The sequence below is a fragment of the Dipodomys spectabilis genome, unplaced genomic scaffold (genome assembly GCF_019054845.1).
Source record: "Dipodomys spectabilis isolate Male_0828 unplaced genomic scaffold, ASM1905484v1 ptg000092l, whole genome shotgun sequence".
NCBI classification, from domain to species: domain Eukaryota; kingdom Metazoa; phylum Chordata; class Mammalia; order Rodentia; family Heteromyidae; genus Dipodomys; species Dipodomys spectabilis.
The window spans coordinates 576,004-602,843 of NW_024870769.1; the positions used below are offsets into that span (position 1 = coordinate 576,004).

At 41.6% G+C, this 26,840-nt stretch overlaps 2 protein-coding genes across 3 annotated transcripts in view; one reads left to right on the top strand and one right to left on the bottom strand.

Annotated features, from left to right (window-relative positions):
* The window catches only part of Dnah11 (dynein axonemal heavy chain 11), a 274,358-nt gene extending 248,555 nt beyond the window's left edge, over nt 1-25,803 (top strand). Inside the window, exons 71-81 of the mRNA XM_042685047.1 lie at nt 150-298; nt 1,159-1,286; nt 4,771-4,998; nt 7,630-7,821; nt 11,812-11,931; nt 18,355-18,597; nt 20,987-21,169; nt 21,246-21,361; nt 24,059-24,171; nt 24,532-24,672; nt 25,556-25,803. Coding sequence (XP_042540981.1) covers nt 150-298; nt 1,159-1,286; nt 4,771-4,998; nt 7,630-7,821; nt 11,812-11,931; nt 18,355-18,597; nt 20,987-21,169; nt 21,246-21,361; nt 24,059-24,171; nt 24,532-24,672; nt 25,556-25,803 — 1,861 coding nt within the window. The remainder of the gene's footprint in view (nt 1-149; nt 299-1,158; nt 1,287-4,770; nt 4,999-7,629; nt 7,822-11,811; nt 11,932-18,354; nt 18,598-20,986; nt 21,170-21,245; nt 21,362-24,058; nt 24,172-24,531; nt 24,673-25,555) is intronic.
* The window catches only part of Cdca7l (cell division cycle associated 7 like), a 31,688-nt gene continuing 30,647 nt past the window's right edge, over nt 25,800-26,840 (bottom strand). The window contains exon 10 of one of the 2 annotated variants that reach the window (XM_042685049.1): nt 25,800-26,838. In XM_042685049.1, coding sequence (XP_042540983.1) covers nt 26,808-26,838 — 31 coding nt within the window. In that variant the 3' untranslated portion in view covers nt 25,800-26,807. The remainder of the gene's footprint in view (nt 26,839-26,840) is intronic. The other variant, XM_042685048.1, reaches the window with a different exon arrangement.

The following is a 26,840-nucleotide window of genomic DNA, read 5'->3' on the forward strand; positions in this document are numbered from 1 at the left end:
GGTGGGTAAAAAGACATCCATGTGATAAATACAGTTTATTTAACCACAGCTGTTTCCTGCTGCTTATCCAGGTGTTGAGACTTTTCAAGGTCAAAATCCATGATCCTCTTGTTTTTTGTTTCGTTGTGTTTTTTTGCATATTTTTATAGAAATTTTGTGGAGGAAAAACTGGGTGCCAGGTATGTGGAGAGGACCAGATTGGACTTAGGTAAAGCCTTTGAAGAAAGCAGCACAGCCATCCCCATGTTCTTCATCCTGTCTCCAGGGGTAGATGCTCTTAAAGAGCTAGAGATGCTTGGTGAGTGGCCTGCAGGCTTGCTGGCCTGCTCTTCCTCCCTTTCACCTGCCACTGTTTAGCCTTCCTTTCCACTCATAGCTATCTTCTGGTTGCTTTTTATTATTATTATTATTATCCTTATTATTATTTGCTGAATGTTGGGTGTGTGGAAAATGTGAGACTAATAACACCGTAGTCTGAAGAAATGCTTTAAAGGAACATTCATCTAGTTGGCATAATGCACATTTCTTTTGTTACTGTTTTCTACCTTTTGACAATATGAGGGCCAGAGGGCAATTTTCTCCATGCTCGTGTAATCTCATGCCCCCTGTGACTAAATAATGGTCATTAGACCAAGTCTATTTGATTGTGCAAGGCCCTATCGCTTTGTGCTCTGGATTACTATTCCCCTCGGCCTACACCAGGAATACCAGGTTAATGTAGCCCCAACCCAAATGTGCTCAATATAAATGCAGCCTTGCAAGGTGAGAGCTTGTGCGTTTACCCAGCAAACTGATCTGTTCAAGAAATGATGTGATGGCTACCACCTGTTGGCTCCTTTTTATGCGGGCAGTACTTTGCTACTCCTGCAGGAGTTGAGAAAGCTCCCTAACAATGCTGCCATCTATCAAAATGTCAACAGCTTCATTATTATAAAACCAAGGGAAGTGACTTCTGCAGACTTTGCTGAAGTCTTGCAAGGCGGAGGTGGCTGGGGGGAGGGCTCAAAATTCTGCTTAGAGAAACCGCCACAGCTTAGTTTGGTTTCTCTGGGCAAGTGACCTAGAAGACAGCAGCTGTGAGAACAGGGGAACCTCACAAAACACTCCACCCCTCTTCTTGGTTGTCATTTGCTCTTCCCTGCTTTTGTTCCCTTACAGGCAAAAGACTTGGATTTACGATTGAGTCGGGAAAATTCCACAATGTGTCTCTAGGACAGGGTCAAGAGATGGTGGCAGAAATGGCTCTGGAGAAGGCTTCCATAGGAGGGCACTGGGTCCTGCTTCAGGTGAGCACTTCATTCTCATGGAAGACACTGGGCATGAAAACAGCGGGTGGGCAGAGCTGAGCTGCCCCGTCAATGGGGAGGGGCCCTTGTTGTACACAGCACACGATGTTCTGCTGACTCTAGTCCTGTTCTCAACACTCACCATGCCAAAGATGATGGGGGAATGGGATGGCAGTCCTCTCTGGAGTGACTGTCTAGTGGTTGAGAATTTTCAAATACCAGGAAGAATCCCACTGCTCTACTTAACATACAGATATCTGGAACTCTAATACTACTTGAGGACACACAAGATTGTGGAAAGGCCACATTCTTAGAGTCATATTGAAGTGGCATGTTGTTTTAAAGTTAGCAAAGCCAATCTGGGTTCTGATGGCTCACATCTATAATCTTAGTTACTCAGGACGCTGAGATTTGAAGGTCATGGTTCAAAGCCAGTCCATACAGAAAAGTCCATGAAACTCTTATCCCCAATTAAATATTAAAAAGCCAGAAACAGAGGTGTGGCTTACATGGGTTGAGTTCCAGCCTTGAGCAAAAATGTCAAGTGAGAGCCCAAAGCCCAAAAAGCATTCAAGCCCCAGTACTGGCATGAATGAATGAGTGAATGGATGAGTAGAATTAATACCATTTCTATCTACATCTATATCAGCATCTGTCATCTATCTATCTCCCTATGTAGATAGCGTATTATACAACTCTAAACTCTGCCCCTGAGTAATTGTATAGCACTGCTTTCTTATAAACTAAGGACATTAAGCTGGGCGCAGGTGGCTCACTCCTGTAATACTAACTACTCCAGAGGCTGAACTCTGAGAATCCCAGTTCAAAGCCAGCTGGAGGAGGAAAGTGGGTGAGACTCTGATCTCCATTAAATTACTCAGGAAAAGCTGGAAATGGTGCTGTGGCTCAAGTGATACAGTGCTAGCCTTGAGACAAAGAATCTCAGGGACAGTGCCCAAGCCCTGAGTTCAAACCCCAAGACTGATACCAAAAATTTTTTAAAAAGTACATTAGAATAGACAACTTTATCCCTATCAGGGCTGATAACACACATACCATGATTCCACAGTCTGATATCCTCTGGGGCAGCCTTCCTAGTGGAGGATTCTAGCCAGGGCCCAGGGGTATGAGGGTATGGAGGTACAAATAGTAAGCTCTACTAGCTGCCAACAGGTCTAGTCATGGCCCCTTGATTTGTGACATGGTCAGCTGGAAGGTTCTTTTGAGGAGATAATTCATGAGTTATCCTGTCTTAGGTCTCTCATGATTACAGTGAAGCTCTGAGGTTGATGCTGATGTTGCCATTCGTCGGGGGGGGGGGGGGGGGGAAGTGAGCCCTAGAGTGGTCTGCAAGCATCTCCCTCCCACAGAGCTAGTGGGTATGGCTGAGTTGTTCCTTCCTTCCAGCTCTCTGAGGAGCAAGGACTTATTAACCTGGCTCACGTTACCCTCCTATGCAGAGGTACAGCATGACCTGGTATCTTGTGTTTCTGCTTGAGATAAAACTAGAGCCCTGCAGAAGCTGCCAGGAGTTGAGGCAGGCTCCAGCCACATAACATGGCCCTTGGGGATAGGGCCCACTGCTTAGATAATGCCTCAATAGAAACACACCTTCCTTCAGAAGCTGGGACAGTGAGTTCACAGTTGAGGCTTAGACTCAGTCAAAACAGAGAAAACAAGGTTGGCCAACACTATATTAACCTCAAGGTTTCCCCACAAAAAGAAAAGAGTTTGTTGAAAGTTCTCATGTGTTTGCTAGCTCAGACCAGAGAATGCACTAGAAGGAATACAGAACCCATCTCCAAATAATATGTTATTCAGAGAAACAGTTTTTCCTCTTGGTTTTTATGTATATGATGACCCCCACCCAAATTCAAGTTATAACATTCAAAAATAAATAAGGCAAAACAAAACATCTTGAAAGACCTTTACATAACAAGCGCTTGCTTTGTGGTGTCTATTCCAGACCTTTTATTTTTATTCTTGCTGGCAAACCCATAACCTGGAATGTAATGGCTTAGCCGTCCTCTCTTTCCTCACCCCCTCTTCTAAACACAAACAGTAACTGGAAGAGGGACACTATGGCAGGCCTTCTGCTATCCCACACACTTCTAGTATCCATTTAATAGGTAAAAAGACAAGCAAGACTTTGAAGAAAGAGTAGACAAACAGGACAGGAACTCAATACGAATTGTTTGCAATTTTTATTACATTGAGGGATGATACATATAAATACGTCAGTAAGTTTCCAAATCCTAGGATTAGCCAATTTCAGTAAGCAGACAACATTTCTAGGACTGTTTACCTTGTATTTTACTGAAGTCCACACTCAAGAATAGTAGATATAAAGGAGATAGACTGGCAACTTATCTCCATATGCAAAGAGGACAATTTGTGAGTGAACCTAACAAATATTAAAGAATCATTTTTCATGGGCTCAATGAGTAGCTTTTTTTTTTTTCAAGAAATGTGGACTATCTAAAAAAATGTTCTATCTTCTATGTCCTTGGAAAAATAAGAGGATCCAGTCATTCCGAAAGCTAGTACCCTTCAGACTAGTATTCAGTCTGGGTGATATGCCTAGGGTCCATAATAGCTCATCTGATGCTTTCTGTCCTTGACTTCAAAGTTGCAGTCTGGAATATTTTTGTATTTTTGCAATTACATTATTCAAGTAAGGTAGTGTTGTGACCATAAGACAGAGAGTTATGACATATAAAAACAGTCTGCAAAACAGGTTTTATAATTGTTTTGTCCATTCATTTTATGAGGTATGGGAAATTCTCACTGTAACCTAGTAGCAAGCATGGGAGGAAAGAAATTGTTAAGAACTTTGCCAAACCAAACCATTACTGATGGGTGGCCTAACCCATGGGAAGCTGGAAGTGTGAGAACCATAAAACTGAAAAGCAAAGAGTAACAGTGGTGACAGTCATGTGTGTGTGTGTGTATGTGTGTGTGCAATCAAGAAGGGGAAGGCTTTTGACAGTTCTAAGATTTAAGAAAATGAAATTCATGGAGCCTTTCAACAGTGTGTGGTCATTCTTTACCAACTGGCCATTCGTCTTTTATACTCTTCTTTGAGTCCCTGTGCTAATGAGTAGGAGTTTGAGTAGAAAAGGTTTGCATCAGAAACAATGAAGTGGAGAATCAGGTGTATTTCTGTCTCTTAAATTTTGTACTTTATTAAACGAATCCATTAATGTCCCAGTAATGGAGTTTGAACTATAACCAATAAAAGTATTTAGACTGCTCCATCTCAGAAGTCACTGGTGGGTGTTTGAAGTAGGTATGTGCATTGGGAGATTTGGAGTATGTGATCTATTTATGGTCCATTCTGGTTTGGATTTTTTCCCCCTTTTCTGGTTGCTCATAAAGGAAAACTCAAGCCATGGTTCTCTGGGTTTTCAGCACATCTCTATATAGAAAAGTGTTCTTGTATACTAAGATTTTATAGGAATCATAAGCCATACTTGTCTTTTAGAATGTCCATTTGGTAGCCAAGTGGCTGGGAACCTTGGAAAAACTCCTTGAAAAATTCAGCCAAGGAAGCCACAGAGATTACAGGGTGTTCATGAGTGCTGAGCCTGCCCCTGCACCAAATGAGCACATCATCCCTGAAGGACTCCTGGAAAATTCAATTAAGATCACCAATGAACCCCCGACAGGAATGCTGGCCAATCTGCATGCTGCCCTGGACAACTTCGATCAGGTAAGAGAGCAGAGCAGCCTGAACTAACAGAGCTCTCCTCACAAGACTGTGGAGACCACCATCAACTCATGCATCTCACTTAGATGGGTGGCATGTTGGGGTACGTACATGTACATGTGTGCATGTATGTTTGTATTTCAGTCAGTTGCCTTCATCAGAGTAATATCAGGAATAGCGAACAGGCTTGAACTCTGGGCCTGGGAGCTGCCCATGAGCTCTTTTGTTCAAGGCTAGCACTCTACCACTTTGACTCATAGCTCCACTTCAAGTTTTCTGATGGCTAATTGGAAACAAAGAGTCTCATGGACTTTCCTGTTCCAGCTGGCTTCAAACCTCGATCCTCAGATCTGAGCCTCCTGAGCAGCTAGGATTATAGGTGTGAGCACTGGCACCCGGCTATGGGCTCTTTTCAGACCAAATGAGCCATATTTTTAAAGAATAAGAATGTAGGTTTTCCTGTGGAATTTGCAGAGGGAAACAACTGATTAGTAATAATGTATTGGAGGCTAGGTACATGCATACCTGTATATGTGGAAGCCTGTTCACTGAATGACGACATTCCTAAAATATGAAATGGTAAGTAGGCTTAACACATTTTCTTTTAAAAAGCCTGATTCACATTTCCTTCCTACAGCATTTATGTGGCCAGGTGTAGTGGCAGATTGAATTAATATTCTTAGTTACTGTAGTACCTGGGTTTTTATGTGACCTGTCTATAATTCAGGTAACTATTATGTATCTCCTTGGATCATAATTCTGATATGAAATTTCACATATAAGATAATTGGATCACTAGGATTTTTATACATTTGAAGGTAATATTTTTTACACCCTTCAAAGTTAATTCTAATTATGTGGTTCCTCTTCTTTCACGAGCATTGGATATTTAGTTATGAAAGTTATTTTTAATGATTATACATTTCCAAACCATGTAAGTTACCTGAAGTAACCTAGAGAATTAAAGTGACCTGGTGATGTTGTTGGGTGTAGAGTGTATCATGACCTGGCCAGTTTCAGAGCTACAAGCAGCAGAAGTGCTAGGTTTGTAGAAAGAAGCTGGGTAATTGTCCACAATAAACCTAATCTTGGTGTAATACTAAAAGTCTTGTGGGAATACAGATCTTCACTCCTCCACCCAGAATTTCTAAATATAGTCTATGGCCCTTTTTGTTAGATCCATTTTAAATGTGAGCTGTCTATGACTTAACCATGGTGAAGGAGAAGACAGGAATGGGCTAATCTAGGCCTCCTCAACCTCACCTTCTTCCCCTTATTAGTGCTGCTAAATCTGAGGATGGAAAAGTATGTTAAACCATAGATTGGATGGTTGTTTGCCACATTCTTACTTTACAGCTATAGGGATTCAACTTTCCCCCTGATTTTTCAAAAGAATCCCACAGGTCTAGTGCACAGAGCAAGTGTTTCCTAGTGTTCCCTTTTCCGTTCAGTCATTTCAACAATAAAATTTACTCCTAGCTCACTGGAAGATCATGTGTAATGCAGATTGTATTACTACAGGGTATCTTGCTGAAATTAAAAAGAAGCATGATTCAAACAAAACAGCAGTTTGTGCAATCACACACATCTGGCAGGTCTCATTCACATGCCCATGTTGATGGGTAACTGTGATGCTGGACTAAGGTTGCCAGAACTGTCCAATCCTCATCATTCCTGCCCACAATAACAAAGCAGCAAACAACCACCAGGATAAGCCATTTCCTTTATAACACGACATGGATGTTAAAACATCACTTCTGCCCAGATTCTGTTAACAAAAACTGGATATGGCATCACTGGAAACTGGGGAAACACTGAATGAGTGACCATGTGCACACATGATCTTTGTCACTGTGGAGCAAGAGAAGAATGATGACACCAGAACCATGATCATTGGTCATCTAGACCTTAGAAGGGAAACTTTGCAGGTGAAAATTCTATCAAATTCTATCAAGCAGTGTATTAATATGGTTAAGATGACTTGCTTCATCTTCTAGTGTACTTAGAAGCATTAAGAAAAACAAATGCAGCCCAGTGCTGGTGCTGAATGCCTGTAATCCTAGCTACTCAGGAGGCTGACATCTGAGGATTGCAGTTTGAAGCCAGCCTGAATAGGAAAGTCCGTGAGACTCTTTATCTCCAATCAACCACCACAAAACTAGAACTGGAGCTGGGCACAAAAACTCAAGAGACAGTGCTTAGGCCCTGAGTTCAAGCCCCACAACTGACAAAAATATGGAATAACAAATACTAAAGTTATAGCTTGGTGACAGAGCATTTGCCTAACATACACAAGGCTGAGTTTGATTACTAGCACCAATCTAAACAAAGTTTACCAGCTGGACATAGTGGTGACTACCTGTAATCTCAGCACTTAGGGGTCAGGAAGATAACAAGTTTGAGGTTGGCCTAGTGTACATAGCAAGACTGTGTCCAAAGCAGAACAAAAAAAGCTAAATAAAAGTATTCCTCTTACATCACCAGACTTGACAAATGCCAACTACAGAATTCTCTCTGTTGTCATATGGACAGCTCTGCTTAAAACCAGTCTTCCCAAGATTGGAAAATTCAGACCCTCAGCCCCAAGAACCATCCAGATGTGTAACCAAAGCTCTTTTCTTTCTTTCCTTCCAGGATACACTTGAGATGTGTTCCAAGGAACAGGAATTTAAAAGCATCCTCTTTTCTCTGTGCTACTTCCATGCCTGTGTTGCTGGGAGAATGAGGTTTGGCCCCCAGGGCTGGAGCCGAAGCTATCCTTTCAATACTGGGGACCTTTCCATCTGTGTCAATGTCCTGTACAACTATGTAGAGGCAAACCCAAGTGTAAGTGCGAGTGATCAGGCATACGGAATCTGTCAGTCTTCATGTGCTCTTAAGCTGGACCACAATTTCTCAGTGGAAGCCATTGTTCAAAATAAGAGTCCTGCACACGTATCTTCTGCCAAGTGTGCAAATAAATTAGATCAAAGATTTGCCAGCAGTGGATCGTTGAACTTCATAAGCCAGGTCAAACCAGTCCTATATCAACAGCTTAGTGCAAAAAAAAAATAATGTCCTTCATTATGTTAACAAAACAGTGGTTTACACGTGCATATATGCCAGATTCATTAGGCAGGTAATGAAGCATTTGCACAAATGTAATTACATACAGCAATTCTGACAGTTCATAACACTGCATTAATAATCACTACAATTAGTTCTGATGATGGAAGCAATTTACAGTGCGTCACACATATAAATAATGGTGCATTTCCTGCATATGTCATTATTATGTATTAAGGATGCCACCTTGTTGTGACTTTCTCAGTAATGTTCTCCCTGATTTGACGTTAAAAGGAGATGAATGATTTTGTGTCATAGCTAAAATGTGTTTTACAGATGGGGATAGGAATGCCTCATCAAGACCAGTTGGGTAAAGTCTTATCACCCAATGAGTGAATTTAGAAAGGAAGAACCATTGGCTCCTAAGGATTTTCTGGCTTAATCCTAACCATCACCCATCCAGTTAAATCTGAGGCACATTTGTCAGTACAACTACGTGTTGGGTGTTATGCCACACTTTCTATAGAGGGCCTTTAAAATCTCAAATCCATGTTCTTAAGGAAGCATGGTTGTTTGGTGTTTTTTGGTAACTAATATTCCAGTGTTTCCCCAGGCTTCAGTAGGGATCTGGCTGCCATCTGAGTATGTTTTTGTGATGCACAGTAGGAATATGGTCTCCCAAGGAACAGATTTTGAATTAAGTTGTTTCCAAAACAAACGACCTAATGATGATCAATATCCCTCCTTCCTATTATTTGTTTTAATTTACAAAGTAAAAATTTACGTACTTAGAGCATGTTTTAGCCATGTGAACAATGTTGTTGTGATTACAGCACGTTTTGTTTGAAGTTCTGTACATAAAGTTATTCTAATAGTTCCGTATAGAAATAGAAATTGATGATTTAATATTGACTTTCAAGTCTTTTGTAACTGGTTCCCTAAGGCTGAGCCCAGGAATACAATCCTATTCCAGTTGAGTCCCACACACAAGGTAGAAGTGAAGGAATAAGGGGGAAGTTGAATTGTGATGGGTTCTGCTGCTTTGCCCAGTAGGCTTTAAGATCCACAGAACGTTAGGTTTTTGCTTTTGTTTTTGTGCCAGTTCTGTGGTTTGAACTCAGGGCCTGGGCACTGTCCTAAGCTGCTTTTGCACAAGGCTAGTGCTCTACCACTTGAGTCATAGCTCCATTTCTGGCTTTTTGGTAGTTTATTGGAGATAAGAGTCTTTGGAGACTTTCCTGACTGGGCTGGCATCAAACACTGTGATTTTCAAATCTCAGCCTCCTGAATAGCTTGGACTACAGGCATGAGCCACTAGTGCCTGACTAAAACCTTAGCTTTTTAACACACACTCATGTGTCTCAGGTATCTTGACCCAAGTCATTTTCTACCCATCACAAAGCAAGTTAGCAAGGTTTGGAAAATGGGTGAATAAGTGCATAAACTTTGGTGGTACAAAATGTTCTTTTTCTAGAAAGTGTCTGTAAAAGACAAAGAGCAGGATTAGGAGAAAGAGAAATGATTACTGGAAGGAAGACTGCTACCTGATTTTAATCTTGAGGGAAATTTATGTTGGATAATGAAATGCAAAGCAGATATGAATCCAGTACAATCAGAAGGGAAAAGAGAATATAGAAGTATCTGTTTCCCATCCATGTCAACTAAATAGAAGGCAGCCCATGGAGTACTTGAGAGAGTATGTTGCAGTCTAGTTATTTCTCTTTTACATTTGAGGTTCATTTATTCAAACTCAGACTCACAGCAAGTACTTTGGAATGGCTGAAGCAATTTTACTTGTTCTGTCACATCAAACTTTGAGTGAAGGCTATAATTACATTTTTACTTGAACCATTGGGAAGCAATAGGCTGCCCCCAAGAGTATAAAGGTTGCTATCTGGAAAGGCTTCATCACAAAATGGCATGTTTTGCAAACCCAGAGGAAGCTAAAGGGTAGCAAAAGGGGACTCCGAATTCTGCTAAGCTGACAAAAAAGGAGATGCAGTGAGGTCTTGAGTTAAACAAGATCCATTAGCAATGGCTTAGAACAGTCATTCCACCAACCGGGCCTTACACTGAGTCCTTGTGTCAGCCTGTATGGTAAGTGATAGAATTTGAAATTCGTCTCAAATTTAAATTGCCTGGCTACTGTTATCTTTTCAACAGTCACATAATAAAAGCTCATATGAACTTGATACTAAGAATAGGGTCATACTTCAAAGGCCTCATGAGTCAACATTCTCTAAGGACATTGAAAGATTTCCCAGCTTACCTTGTTCCAGAAATTAATTATTCCTTTTCCTTTAAAATAAGCATGAAAAGTTCAGTACTGGTGAACTTTCATTAAATATATTAGAACCCACTGAAATTAATTCTCCCAGGATATTCTACATAGAAATATCTTTTTATACTTTATTTTCTTGTAAAGATGCTATATAGAGGGGTCAGTTACATTAGCGAGGTCACAGAAACATCTTTTTTTTTAAAAAAAAGTATTTTTTTATTGTGAAAATACCGTACAGAGGGGTTACAATTATACAGGCAAGATAACAAGTACATTTCTTATCAAGCATTGTTGCCTCCTTTGTTTCCCCTTCCCATCCTTTCCCATCCCCCACCCCTACCCGATACTCCCCCCCCCCACACCAAAGTTTTTAAAGTTCATTTTTTGACATAACGACTTGTACATCTTATTGTTACAATGGGTCCACTTGTATCCCTATTTAAACAATTTGTTTTTTCCCTTCCTCTCCACAAATTATACCAACATCAAATACAGTGAAAGCAGGGGTTATACCGTGGGGGAGGGACATACAAAGCAACAAAGAAATCAGATAAAGAAGGTCGCTACCCACAGAAACATCTTATACAATGTCTATGTCTCTTTGGAGTGCCCCTGGGGACAAGGAAGGACTTTTAGAGTGTGTATGTGGTTGGCTGGCTATGAGGAGGCAGATGCTCTGGGCCTAGGAGAGAGAATATGTGTGTGTGTGTGTGTGTGTGTGTGTGTGTGTGTGTGTGTGGTTGGCTGGCTATGAGGAGGCAGATGCTGTGTGTGTGTGTGTGTGTGTGTGTGTGTGTGTGTGTGTGTGTGTGTGGTTGGCTGGCTATGAGGAGGCAGATGCTCTGTGTGTGTGTGTGGTTGGCTGGCTATGAGGCAGATGCTCTGTGTGTGTGTGTGTGTGTGTGTGTGTGTGGTTGGCTGGCTATGAGGAGGCAGATGCTCTATGTGTATGTGTGTGTGTCTGTGTGGTTGGCTGGCTATGAGGAGGCAGATGCTCTGTGTGTATTTGTGTGTGGTTGGCTGGCTATGAGGAGGCAGATGCTGTGTGTGTGTGTGTGTGTGTGTGTGTGTGTGTGTGTAGTTGGCTGGCTATGAGGAGGCAGATGCTCTGTGTGTGTGTATGCGTGTGTGTGTATGTAGTTGGCTGGCTATGAGGAGGCAGATGCTCTGTGTGTGTATGTGTGTGTGTGTGTGGTTGGCTGGCTATGAGGCAGATTCTGTGTGTGTGTGTGTGTGTGTGTGTGTGTGTGTCTGTGGTTGGCTGGCTCTGAGGAGGCAGATGCTGTGTGTGTGTGTGTGTAGTTGGCTGGCTATGAGGCAGATGCTCTGTGTGTGTGTGTGTGTGTGTGTGTGTGTGTGTGTGTGTGTGTGTGTGTATAGTTGGCTGGCTATGAGGAGGCAGATACTCTGCGTGTGTGTGTGGTTGGCTGGCTATGAGGAGGCAGATGCCCTGGGCCTAGAAGTGAGTGTTCCCTTGCATTTTCCCCCAGGTGCCATGGGAGGACCTCCGCTACCTCTTCGGTGAGATCATGTATGGTGGCCACATCACAGATGCCTGGGATAGAAAACTGTGCCGGGTATATTTAGAAGAATTCATGAATCCATCTTTGGTGAGCCATTAAAAAAAAAAAAACTAATGAGAAAATTTTGGTAGGAATGTTTGAAAATCATTTTACTGCATAGATAATTATTAAATGAAGATTGGTGGCATGTGTGCATTCTGATCTGTCTTCATGGACATTTGATAACTTCTTAGAAATGCAGATTCCCAGGCCCTTTCTGAGGTAGAGAATCAGAATTTGTACATTCCTTAGATCCTCCCAGATGATTTCTGCACATATGCCAAGTGACAAGGTCTAGCCACTCTCTTGTGAACTGACTCACTCAATTTAGATGCCTGTGAGCTATGTGGAACACATCCTGTTTTCCATAGAGCAGACTGAAATACGGAGGCCTGGTGATTGGCCCTGGCTTACCTAGTGAGTATGGGCAGTTAGTGTTGTGATTTCAATCAAGGGTTCATTTCATTATAGCCCTCTTCTCTTTCTTTTCCTTTACTTCCTGGTATTTTTTTTTTGCCTGTCACCGAAGCCCTGAAATATTTTAATTTTTGTACAGTAACACTAAGACACTAGACCCCAAAATATATGCTCAAGATATGATGGAAGCACTGATATGGTGGACGCTTTAGCTTGATTAAATCTATCTATATACACATCAGAACATCACACTGAACACCATATCTCCACATGTGTGCTGGTACTACAGCTTGAACTCAGGGCCTACGTGCTATCCCTTAGCATGTTCTCTCAAAGCCAGAACTCTAACTTGAGCCACAGCTCCACTTCAGGCTTTTTGCTTGTTAACTGGAGATAGTATTATGGACTTTCTTGCCCTGGCTGGTTTCAAAGTATGCTCTTCGATCTCAACCTCCTGAGGAGCTAGGATTATAGACGTGAGCCACTGGCACCCAGCATGGTTATGATTTTTAAGAAAATTTTTGTTCTCTGAGACTTGGTTCTTCCTCCACCTGTGAGGAGGGAGTGTAGAGATTTTATCACTGTGCTTTCCCATTTCTTGTTGAATTCTCCTATTGTCTGTAGAAACCATTTGCATATTGGGCTATTTCTAGTAAAATTAAGTTAGGTCCCATTTCTCATACTGAAGTAGCTTAGGGTGATAAGTCTTCCTCACGCTCACTGACCCACAAATGGGTGTTTTGATTCAAGGCTATTTCTTGATTATTCTTTAGAAACTTCAAGGCACCTGTGTGAGCATCCTGTCACAGTGACAAAATACCAGAGACAATCCACTTGAAGAAAACTTTATTTTAGTTAATGGTTTCAGGGGCTTCCATCCAGGGTTGGCTAGTCCCATTGCCTTTGGGCCTGTGGTAGCACAGTACATCATGGTGGGAATGCCTAGTAGAAGTGGCTTATTTATTACTTCATGCCAGGTATGAAAAATACAACAAAAAAATAGGGCTAGGGTCCCAGTAACCTAACTTCCTCCCACTAGGCCCCACCTCTTAAAATGTCTACCTTCTCCTAAGAGCTAACTACATGCTATTGACTAATCCTTAAGCTACCCCACCCCCACCCCCGGGTCTTGGGGCTTGAACTATGGGCCTGGGTGGGCGCTGTCCCTCAACTCTTCAGCTCAAGGCAAGCGCTCTACCACTTGAGCCACAGCACCACTTCCAGTTTTCTAGTGGTTTATTGGAGGTAAGAGTCTCATGGACTTTCCTGCCCTGGTTGGCTTTGAACTGCAATCCTCAGATCTCAGCCTCCTAAATAGCTAGGATTACAGGCGTGAGCCACCAGTGCCTGGCTTAAACCTTAAGCTTTTGAAGGACATTTCTAAACCATAGCAGTATCCAATACCCCCATAATATTTCTGTTCCCAGCTGGGAAAAACAATGTTCATAGCAATGTTGAGGATTCTTTTAGGGGTTTTTGTTTTTATCATTTGAGCAACCTTGCTTATTATCATTTCTTTGAAAATGTCATCTCAGAGTCACTATTTAGATTTGACCACCTACTCTCATCCCTTTTGAGAAATAATATAATCATGTGTTAGAAGATAGTGCAGAAGCAAAATAGACTTTCCTGCTCTGTGACCATTTTTTTTTTAGTCATTTCTTGTGATTGTGAGTGTCCTGGTCATCCTTAGTACTAATGAGCCATACTTCATGTGTCAGAAAGATACTTGTAATTTAACTCAATTGGAGGTTACTCCTCAGTAGAGATCTAGGAGCAAGTTACCATGGAGACAGAAAAGATAAACAGTGCTAAGGTTCAACTTTTACAGAGGCTGATTTCTCTGGATGATGGTGTTCAGGGGGCAGAGTCGGAAGCTCCTGCAAATGCCCTCCCTTTCCTCCCCCGGCTTTGGCTCTGGCCTGTAGCTGCCAGGAGAATTATTGGTGCCAAATCAGACAGTCCATTAACCTTCACAAGTCTCAACTCCCATTCAAATAACTGTAAGATGAATATAGGTGGGTGAAACCTGAGTGGGTTCAATGGTGTGTGTGAGCCCTTTAGAAATGTAGGTACCTGACCTCCTGTACAGATCAGGTGAGATTTTTCAGGATCGAAATGCTTTATTTGCAAGCTGGCATCCTCATCTCATCAAGGGAAATTAATAGACTGACTCAATGTCAAAAGCTGCAGATCTACTTATTTTATTCTCTGGCAAATGTTTCTTGCTTATGCTGTCTATATTATAACAAAGGAATCTAATACTTCAGCATGTCTCGGAAATCTTTTTGCCCCTTCTTATGTTTTTACTGTATTTGCAAATTATTATTGGCTGCCCTGGACATGATCAAAAGACAACTCATTAGTTGGTAATTAAAGTTGTGTTCTTGTATTTTTTTAATGTTTTCATTAAAACATTTTGATCATTTGTATGTTTTCAGTAATATCAAGGTGGTTTTGTGGGGTTTTTGTTTTATGCTAATACTGGGACTTGAGCTCAAGACCTGGGCACTGACCTTAGCTTTTTTGCTCAAGGCTGGTGCTCTACCACCTGAATCACAGTTCCACTTCTAGCTTTTGCTGGTTAATTGGAACCTCACACATTTTCCTGCCTAGGCTGACTTTGAATCATGATTCTCAAATCTCAGCCTCCCGAGTAGCTAAAATTCAAGTGTGAGCTACTAGCACCCAGTTTAGTCGTATCTTTTTGTAAGGAAGGATAAGCTGCTTAGAGTTTGCACTCAGAAGAGTTCTCCAATGGCAATGTGCCTTAAAGAATCTTTGGAGAAAGGTAAAGACATAAGCATTCTCTCACCTGACACATGTACTTGGGAGTGCTAACTAATACCATGAAAATTACTTTCAGGAAATAAGGTATCAGGTTATCTTATATCCCAAAAAGTAGCATATAGGCATCATATACTAGCAACTATTTTGGTGGCATAGAGTATCTAGTGCACACGTCTCTATTTCCAAACTCCAGTTGTTTTACACTAAAGTAGGAATTTACAGTAAGACATTTCTCAGGTTTTGTTCTTCCAGAAAAACAAGATCTACTTAAAATAAACAAATCTGCGCCCCCAAGGGCAAGAGATCCAAATTGATATTTGTAAAAACCTGCTCAGAACCTGGCAGTTTTCAGTTATTCTGAAATATATACTCATAACCATTGCTGATAAAAAGTTATTTCTTAAAGCCATAGAACCACTAAGAATGGGAAGTAAACCAGATCTGCCTGCCTGTTAAGTCTTAGACCCAATCTGAGTTTGCTGTTTTCCTTTACTTGGCTTATCACCCAACACATAGAAGCCCACTTCACACTTGTAAACAGCCCGTTTCTTTCCAGAGGGCACAAGACAGTTACATTCCACTCAGCATTACTAAGGATACACTCAAACAGCCAGTATCTTAACTAGTTCCTTCCTTTGTCTCTTTGCAGGACCAATTAGCTGGTGTGTGTGTGTGTGTGTGTGTGTGTGTGTGTGTGTGTGTGTGTGTGTGTGTGTGTGTGTGTGTGTGTGTGTGTGTGTGTGTGTGTGTGTGTGTGTGTGTGTGTGTGTGTGTGTGTGTGTGTGTGTGTGTGTTTCTCTTCAGCATTTTGGATGCCGTGCTGGTCTTTTGCACCCACCCTGGTGCAGAGTTTCAAAAACCCATGCCAGGTTCTGACTACCCGTATGCCCTCTACCAAGATAAAAAAGGAAGTATATAAATGCAAGCAAATCCCAGCTAGGAAAACATTATTTTTAACTTCATTATTAGTTCCCTAATGGGATTCATTTCATGTCCTAGAATCTCGGTTCCCAACGAGAGAGAGAGAGAGAGAGAGAGAGAGTGTCCTGGGACTTGAACTCAAGCCCTAGGCAGTCTTGAACTCTTTTGCACAAGGCTAGTGTTCTACTATTTGAGCCATAGCTCTGCTTCTGGCTTTTTGAATAGTCAATTGGAGATGACTCTCATAGACTTTTATGCCTAATCTGGCTTTGAACCATGATCCACAGATCTCAGCCACCTTAGTTGCTTGGATTACAGGCATGAGCTACCAGTACCTGACTATTTGCAGCTTTTAAAAGTTCTTTCACCTACTTACTGAACACTAACAGAGAAAACAAGTTCTTATTTGAAGAGAACAAAGTTGCATTTGGGTATGCTTATAATTTTGAGTTTGCTATCCACAATTTTGCTCATGTTTTTATTCTGGCTAGTTTACCTTCTAGAGACTAATAATGCTAAGTTTAATTCTCCCATACAGCTTTTTGGCCATCTGGCCACTGTGTTGATAGGAGGATCATTCAGGATTCACGTCTGTGAATGGGTTGAAATCTTTACTATTTTCTTAAGAGGGAATGCAAGTCTCTGTATCAGCCAATTTTTTTTTCAAACGTTAGTTGTTGGCATAGAAGTTTTACAGTAGGACATTTCTGAGTCCACTGACATTGAAATACTGATCAGTGATGAGCATGTGAATAATGAAGTGATGAGCATGTGAATAATGAATAGAACCAAGCCCAGGGGTATTGCGTTAGGTCCTTCCAAATTCATTGGGTCAAGACTTATTCCTGGCAATACAAAGGATCAGAACCTTTGAAACTTGAAAATACTGCTGCTATAGAAGTAGAAATGCGAACTCAAATATCAATGTTCTTGGGGCTGGGAAGGTGGCTCAGTGGTAGAGTGCTTGCCTTGCATGCATGAAGCCCTGGGTTCGATTCCTCAGCACCACATAAGCAAAAAGAAAGAAGCCGGAAGTGGCACTGTGGCTCAAGTGGTAGGGCACTAGCCTTGAGCTGAAGAGCTGAGGGACAGTGCCCAGGCCGAGTTCAGGCCCCACGACCGGACCCAAAAAAAAAAAAAAAAAAATCAATGTTCTTTGAAATTCACGGACAGCCACCGAGTAGCTATGTTAAAATCAAAGGCTTGCAAGGCAATCCTGGACTGCATGTTTGAGGAGGGAACTGCCAGATGATGGCTCATGCCTACAATCCTACACAGAAGGCTGAGATCTTATTATCATGGTTCAAAGCCAGATAGGCAGAAAAGTCCATGAGACTCTTCAATAAATTACAAAAAACAAAAACAAGAAATAGAGCTCGAGTGGTAGAGTGCTAGCCTTGAGCACAAGAAGTTCGAGGATAACACCCAGGCCCTGAGTTCAAGCCCTAGGACTGGCCAAAAAAAAAAATGAGGGAACCACCATTACTGAGACATGGCCAAGTATGTGGAAACACCCTTATTTTATCTCCTTTGCTGTGAGCTGCCTAAGAACTAGGTCCTAAGAAGCTTTTATACTTCCAAGATGTGTTATGGCATGCCAGGTGATCAGTATATACTACCAAGTAGGGAAAGGTCACTGCCCCCAGGTAATAGTGATGAGACATGGTACACCATATACAGTAAAAGATAAATCTCACTTTCTTGAAACTTAGAAAATCTAGCAAGAAAACAACTATACTAAATGGTAAGTCAAAAAATAACATTCCTGGGCTGGGAAGTTGGCTCAGTGGTAGAGGGCTTGCCTTACATGCCTGAGGCCCTGGGTTCGATTCCTCAGCACCACATAAGCAAAAAGAAAAAAGCCAGAAGTGGTGCTGTGGCTCAAGTGGTAGGGCACTAGCCTTGAGCTGAAGAGCTGAGGGACAGCGCCTAGGCCCAGAGTTCAGGCCCCATGACCAGACCAAAAAAAAACAAAAATAAATAACATTCCTTCATGCAGAGGCTTGTGGTACAATAGACAAGGAAAAATGAGAGCAATGGGAATGCAGAGGGGAATCTGAGATTATACTTTTGGTTTGAAAATTATAAGCATTTGTCCCCCTTTACGGAAGAAATTCAGGTCCATGAACTCTTTGGTTACATGTTGAAGATCTATCTTCTAATGTGTAGAAGATTTGATACTGGAGCTAATTACTGCCTTTCTTCTAAGTAGCCCCTTGATATGGACAGCCTTAATGAAGTAGATGGGTACAGTAAAGCTCAGTTTTGCAGCCTGTCTTACACCAGGCAACTGAGTACTGATCACCAACCTGTGGACTAACTGACATTTCCTTCTGATTGAAGATTGAAGATGAACTCATGCTCGCACCAGGATTTGCAGCCCCACCATACCTAGACTATGCAGGCTACCACCAGTACATAGAAGAGATGCTGCCTCCTGAAAGTCCCGCACTGTACGGCCTCCATCCCAATGCTGAAATAGAGTTCCTGACAGTGACCTCCAACATGCTCTTTAGGACTTTGCTGGAGATGCAGCCCAGGAATTCAGTCAGCAGTGAGGAAATGGGGCAGTCTACAGAAGAAAAGGTAGAGGGTCTTTCTGTTTTTAAACTGAGGTCTAAACTAGATAAACATTGAAGTGCACTAATCTTTTTTTTCTTTCTTTCTTTTTTTGGCAATCATGGGGCTTGAACTCTAACTCTGGGCTTGAACCAGTGGTTCATTTTGGTTTAGTATTCTATTTAACCATGTCTTAATTTTTTAAACTTTTCTAAGACGCTCACAACCATATTGTCCTTTATCACAAATGTCAATTCCCAAAGGCTCCAAAGACTCATTTTTCTAAACACTGAAGTGGGATTGGCAGCTTACCGGCTGCCCTGTTTCACAGGACTGCCCAACTTCAAGTAGTTGTATAAACTCTACTCTCACTAACACAGGAGAGTTTGGATTGCCCTACTTCCTTTAGGTTTCCTTAGGACTGAGATTTCTTAACAGTTTTAAATCTGCAGCCCTGCTGAGGAATAGTACTGACTATTTTCATATGCACATGGCACTGGATAGTCTCACTGGATACTTTTTCCTATGTTGTGTATCTACCAAGGCTTGAACTCAGGCTTCACACTGTCATTTGGCTTTCTTGCACTATTTGGCTGGTGCTCTACCACTTCAGCCATATTACAGACTGGCACTTTGCTGATAAATTAGAGATGGGATCTTGAGGACTTTACTACCTAGGATGGCTTTCAACCACAATCCCCAAGGTTTTAGCCTATGAAGTAGGTAAGATTACAGCCATGAACCACTGGTGCCTAGCCTGCTTGCTCTATTTTTAGTTATCAATCGTTTTCTTATGGATTTGTAACAAGTATTCAAGGTATGCATCCTTGGTTGGATAAATGAATTGCAAATATATGGCTTGGCTTTCCATCCCCTAAAATGGCTTTGGTTCTGCATTTCGTTGTGGTGCCTTTTGTACGTTACCTTGGGAGACTGGCATTTTTATTTTTTGGAAGATTTTAGTGCTCTTGAATGATGGGAATGATAAATGATTTTTTTAAACTATTAGATTAAAATCTTGTTTCTCAGTAATTAAGTCTGAATATCTGATTTTCTCCAAATAAATTAGGCCTTATTGCACTCAAAATTATTAATCAGGATTTGATTGGCAAAGATTCAGGCTGTTCAAATAGAGCTTGCTAAACATTAGATCTAATTATACTGCAGTCCCAGAAGCTAGCCAAATTATTTCCTGAACTTTTCCAATGATTTGTTGAAATAGAAGCAGAGGTGGATGGTGGACATTTCAGTCTGGTTTTGCACATTTCTCTTTACAATAATAAGCAAGCTGGACATTGAGCAAGGAAAGGCAGAAAGAGATAAAGCAAAGATGCCTGAATACCCTTCCAGCCAAGTAGAATGTAAGTAACCAAGGCAACAGGTGTTAACTACACATAAGGTAATAGGACTTTACAGGAATGCCACTGAATCTGCAAGACCTGAGGTATACCAGGATGTGTTTCAGAGATAAGGCCAGACAGCTAGAAAAGATCAGTGAAGGAAAACAAATCCTGGCTGACTTCAAAGTTAGTTACCCAACTACTGCATTGCCTTTCACATTGTCTACCACTATTATAAGTGGGACTAAGGTTTCAAGACATGATAATTCCCCACCAGAATGCTACAGTTTGCAAACACAATGTCAGGAGTACTAGCAGTAATCTGATAAAACAAGAGGGAAATCAGCTGCCTATGGCTGTACTGTTTTCTTTGTTCTTTTTTGGCTGTTATGTAGACCAGGCTGGCCTCAAACTTCAAATCCTCATGCCTCAGCATCCCAAGAGCTGAGATAATGAGAGTGTTACCATGCCCACTTCAGGTTGTGTTTTTCAATCATTTGTCCTTTCTGGACATCCATAGGCTTTCCCAGTTTAGTGAAGCTATAGCAACAAAATATGCAAACTTGAGTACTATGTACCTATTATCTTCTAACATAAACCTGTCATTTCTTGTTGGCAATGGTCATAGTAGTGATCTAAATTGCCCTAGGAATTTCAGGGTAGCTGGTTGGAAAAACAACATCAGCTACCAGCATTAGCTCATTCTTAAAAGGCCTCTTTGATTCATGGCATTTCTCAATTCTTTTTTCACTTAGAATGTACGCAAGTGATGATACTCTCACTTGCTCTGGTCATTGATTTATGTGCAAATGACATGTTGTTAGTAACAACTCTTGTAACACCTTAAGCGCTAACAGTAAGTAAATAAACTGCAAATAAACAGTGACCCTCCCTAACTATATTATGGGCTAACAGGAGAGATGGCTGGCATTCATACCTCTTGAGAGCAGTAGGTGTCTTTCAAATGCATGCGCAGGCATCTTTGAGTGTTACAGTTTATATAATCTCAAAGAGTATAGTGTATAGTCACTATGAGCCAAAATGAAAGAGAAATCTGTGTGTGTTAATGATTTAAGGTTAAGAATATCTTGGATGACATTTTGGAGAAAATTCCAGAAGAATTCAACATGGCAGAGATAATGCAAAAAAATTCAAACAGAAGCCCGTATGTTCTCGTTTGCTTCCAAGAATGTGAAAGAATGAATATTCTCATTCGTGAAATCCATGTGTCACTTCAACAGTTAGACCTCGGTTTGAAGGTAAATTTAGAATGGAATTAGAGGGGGGCATCACTAACATCGAAAGGTACTACAAGACCCTTTTTCTCCATGCAAGGGGGAGCTGACATTATCTCCCGATGTGGAAGCCCTGCAGTCCGCGCTGAGTTACAACAGGGTTCCAGACACTTGGAGCAAACTGGCTTACCCATCTACATATAGCCTTGCACAGTGGTAAGCTACCCAACTTTGCTGCCCCCATCATTACCGCGAGTGCAGAATTATCCATTCTATATTAGGTCTTGTAAAAACCCCAAAGATATGCTCAGCCCATAGCTAGGCAAACTGCAATTTCATTTACGTTTCCTGGGTACATTGCTTCTGAGGGGGGAAAGTAATCAATAGAGCAAGATTCAAACTCTGCCTGTTTCTTGCTCTTGGAATTATACCTCATACGCCAATTTTATTTGAGTTTCCCTCCCTGGTATGTTGCTTCTAAAGCAAAAAAACAAAAAACAAACAAAAGAAGTACATTCAAAGTCAGGGACAGAGCAAATTCTGCCTCTCAATTACTTGTTACTGGAAATATTACTGACTATAAACAAAAAGTACTATGGATGTATTATTTTGCTTTAACAATGTATCCACTCTGCTCAGCCTTGCTTTGCATATCTTGTTCCGGGCTTTCTTTTTCATAACATACTATATAGTAGAGCTGAAGGGGTGGGGCACCCACCCGTGCATGTCCTTCCATATTCTCACACATGCACTCACCCCATTGTAGATCCTATGTGGGATTCAGGGATGTAAGACTTATATCCCCTAGATTGTCTGGTGCTCCAATTCTAGATTCCAAATGCTGGTAGTAGATGAATGTGTTCTGAAATGTACCTATCATTCCTTCACATTTCTTTATAACCTTGTTCTTGGAGTCTGCTACTGTACTTGTGTGAATTCCTTCAGAAGAATATCCCACTTGGACCTATGTGATGTTACAGATGTGAAGATCCATTTCAAAGTGTGCTGCTCTAAATACAGCCTTTCCATGTTCTTGTTGGATCTGTTCATCTGTCTGAATTCTTAGCTGTAAGCTGTGTGTTTGCTGTGCTACTTGTCAGGTGCTGGTTATCTTTAGTTTCTGCCTCCAGATTTTCTTCCTTGATTTCTTTTTTCTCTTCCCAAGATTCATCTTTTTCTTCATATCCCAAGTTAGAAACCTGTTTGTTGGATTTTCTAGTAGTGTTTAATGTCATATAGTCTGCCATCTTTACACCTGAACACTTTGGCTGGTTTTAAAAACAAATTCACATAGTTGGACTCAGCCAGCATTGCTCCATACTGTCAAACTTTGCTGTCTCAAATTTGCATGCTTTATAAATGGATGGTTTTCCTTGGCTATCAAGGGAAGTTACCTTTATAGTCCATATTAAAAAACAGATCTGTGATATGTCTACTGGTTATACAGATTCAAATTTGACTTTGGAAAACTCAAAATTTACTACTATCAACTAATTTTTATAGTTTGTTTTTTTTTTTCGTCGGCCGTGGGGCTTGAACTCTGGGCCTGGGCGCTGTCCCTCAGCTCTTCAGCTCAAGGCAAGCACCCTACCACTTGAGCTACAGCACCACTTCCGGTTCTCTGGTGGTTTATTGGAGATAGGAGTCTCACGGTCTCTCCCGCCCAGGCTGGCTTTGAACCGCGATCCTCAGATCTCAGCCTCCTGAGTAGCTAGGATTACAGGTGTGAGCCACCAGTGCCCGGCTTTTTATAGGTTTTTTGTTTTCACTTAATTACCTTTTCCTGAGATCTTTCAACCTAATTTCCTCAATTCTTAACCTTATATATCAGTGACTTCCTTTTTTATTATTTCAGAATATCTAGCTGCAGTGCCTCTCTCTGGTGTGAGATGTTTTCCCACCCTTGTTGAAATCCTGTTCTTAGCTTTTAGTGTTTGTTATCTTTGTGTAGAGCATCCTCTGTTCCGTTTTATCCTTAGGTACTTTTCGAAATCAGCTATTTGGAAGAATATAGTGCTAGCCAGAGTACAGGTCTATGCTGTAAGCTAGTAGAAATGTTCCCTCGGTGCCCCCAATCTTGAAGGTGAATATTCTCATTTATCTTTTTCATAGCCTTGGGTAAAAGATCTGACATGGAGTGAGGGGTCCCTCGTTCACCAATTCCTTTGCAACTAAACCAAAGGTCTCTGGAAACCTCAGCAGTAGCCTAATGTCAGTTGGTATCTAACCATCTGCTCCATCCCTGTCCTCTTAGCAGCCCTTAAACCTAGGCTTCAAGATTTCTCCTGTTTACAAATTTTACCAGAGCCTCCTCTTTTCCTTGGCCTCCAGGAGCCAGCTTCCTTGTAACTTGGTACTTTATACTTTACCCAATTGTGAGAACTAGATGAAAGAACACGTTTCTCAGAGCCGAGCATGGATGGCAGATGACTCTCCTTAGGACCTTTTCCCTTCCCCTTTTGAGTGATTATCACAAGAGAAGTTTGCTCCCATACTGCATTCCCTCTACCTGGTCTCTCAAGGACCATCACAGCTTCCTTCCCACATCCTCAGGAATGCTCACAGCTTCCCGACCTCAACTGTTAGCCCAATTCATATAGAGATGACCTAGGCACACTCACCACACAGCAGCAGGATGGAAATAAAATAACTGGGTAGTTTTCCCACTGTGTCCCCAGTGTGTCCTGTCCTGAGGGTTAACAGCTATACACACTGCAGGTACAAAACAGTCACAGCAAACGAGCTAGTCCTTAAAGAGACAATGGCCCACAAATCACCAGATAAGCACTTCATCAGTTATCAGGGCTGTACTTCCCTACAAACCCAACCCTTGCCTACCTTCTCCACCGTCTTACTGTAAGATATCCATTTCACTAAAACCATCTTTATTTCTTCCCACCTTGGGTTAACCAGGTTTAATGACCTCCTCTTACGCTGCCGAGAACTTGACACCTGGACACAAGACCTTGCCCTCCCAGCTGTCGTGTGGCTTTCCGGCTTCTTCAACCCTCAGTCCTTCTTAACAGGTGAAGTTGAAGCCTGACTACTGACAAGACTACACCCTGATGGGAGTCCAGCCTTGTTCTTTCTGTGATGCTTTTGTGTCTCTGCCCTGCTTGCCAGTCCTCAGGCAGCTGCCTCTGCTGAGAGGAAGCAGGGAAGGGTGTAAAAGACAGAAAACAGTGCAGGGGTGAGGTGCACTAGGTGGAGGGCCTCATAGCCTGTCACTTTTCCACTTTGCCGGTACTATAAGAACTACAGACAACTGGCTATTACTGTTCGGTACACCTGGACTGAAAGCTCAGATGGTCTTGCAGGCGGCACTGCAGCTGATGGGAATGTGTATATACATACAGCTTTTTCAAGTCTTCATTTCTCTCCCAAAGCGATCATGCAGACCATGGCTCGAAAAAATGAGTGGCCACTGGACAGAATGTGCCTGACCATTGATGTGACCAAAAAAACGAAGGAAGATTATGGCCACCCCCCAAGGGAAGGCGCATACCTTCACGGGCTCCTCATGGAAGGTGAGACACCTCAGGACACACAGGTGGCACCTCTGATGGCGAGGCTTGCTCCTCAGAATCCACTCACCTTATGACAGGGTTTCTCTTGCTTTTTCTTGTTCCCTTGAGCAACTTACACACAAGATGTGGGTTCATGTGAGCCAGATTCTGAGGTAATTTGAGTGATTCTTCCATACTACAGATGGAGAATCCATTAATGCCCTGGGATACCTCAAGACCTATTCTGATTTCCCAACCAATCCAAGATTTGTTCTCTACTTTAAAAAAAAAACTATCACTACATTTGTTCTAATATGTTCTACCAAACTTCTTGAAGGTGGAGAAGAATGTTATCCTTTTTTTGTCTCTCAGAGGGGACTTGAGAATGTAAAATATTCCAAATTTATTTGGCTATGCATTGATTCTTTAGGACATCTAGTCTTTGCCAAGAACACCTTTTGTACTTTAAAGTCTGTGTAAGAGATTATCTCTTATTAGAATGGTCTAATAAGACAATTGGAGATATTTTGTGTGTGTGGTAGGGCTTAAACTCAGTGCTTTAAACTCTGACTCTTTTGCCCATGGCTAGCATTCCCCCTGGTCACACCTCTACTCCCAGCTAGTTAATTAGAAATATAAATCTCAGATATTTGTCTGCCCAGACAGGTCTTGGCCTTCTTGGTAAAATAGTGTCTGAATTTGTATAGAATCTATTTTCATTAAAGTGTTTTTAGTCAAGGAATAATATCTATGCACAGGAGCAGCAAGTTAATCTCTCTCCAACCTAGTCATGGTCAGCTAGGTCAAGACACCACTGCCAGGTAAAGACATGACAAAACTGGTACATTTATTGAACCCAACAATTAGAACATCAGTACCAACATGCCTTGCAATTTCACCCCAGGTGCCAGATGGGACACCCAGGCAGGATCCATTGTTGAAGCCCGCCTCAAGGAGTTGAGGTCGACAATGCCAGTCATCTTTGCCAAAGCCATACCCATGGACAGACAAGAAACCAGACAAACCTACGAATGCCCTGTGTATAAAACCAAAATGAGAGGCTCTACCTACGTCTGGACTTTCAGACTGAAGAGCAAAGAGAAGGCTGCTAAATGGGTGCTGGCAGGCGTGGCTCTGTTGCTTGAAGCATGAGATGGCTTTGGTTGCTGGGACTTGCGTTCCTCCTGCCTCTGCTGGGTACAGTAAGGATGGGGCATTGTGGGCCTCACTGCTCCCATGCACCTGATTCTATTCTACTGAAAGGTATAAAACATTCCAGCTTATGGAACTTTTTTTTTTAGCAATTTACATGTGCATTCTTTTTGTTTCTGTGACATCATCCTTAAGAAGTTGAAAGAGTAGCAAATATAGAGAAAACTCTTAGAAACCTGGCCCTATTTGTGCTCATTCTTAGCTTTCCCTAATAACTCTCTGACATGCCATGACTTAAAGTAGTACAGTGTCTTACATTTTCACCAAGGTTCCACTGAACATACTCATAACCTCAAGAGCAATACAACTGTGGGAGTGGGGGAAGGGAACTAGTTCGTATATGCTATGCATCTTTTTAAATTAACCCTTAAAATCTTTTAAAAGCAGCAGGCACTCTGAGCCCTCCAGTGTCTGTACCTTGACAGTCCACTTCTGGTAAGTTCTAACAGTAACTCTCACATTCTGTGGTTAATTGCACTTTGTAATTTAGGGGAACATTCAGGATAAATTTCCAATGGCTCACAGCAAGATAAACCGTAGTTTGAGCTCAGTCATTCAGAATAAGGCAAACCAAAAGTAATGAAGCCTGTTAAAATGGCTGGGGGAATGAGAGAATTACACAGTGCCAAAGGTAAAAACTGTTTATGCAGATTTCCTCTGTAAACTTACCTGGACTTTTAACTCCACCCCATTTAAATTGTGCTTTTGAGTCACTGACAGATATGGCCAACGCAGGTCTGTACAGCATGTATATACAGATTCCTCTTCTATTTTCCTGAGAAATCTTTTTAAGCATATAAACATTTTTTTTAAAGATAGTATTTAGGAACAGTAAAAATCTCCAAAATAACCTTCTGTATAAAAACACAAGTGTAAGGAATCTTAGGCATCAACGATAGGCATTCTTGGAGTACTCTGGTGAGTTGACTGATTCTTTTTTCCTCTCAATTGTCTTCTACCAGCTGCTTTTGTAAGCT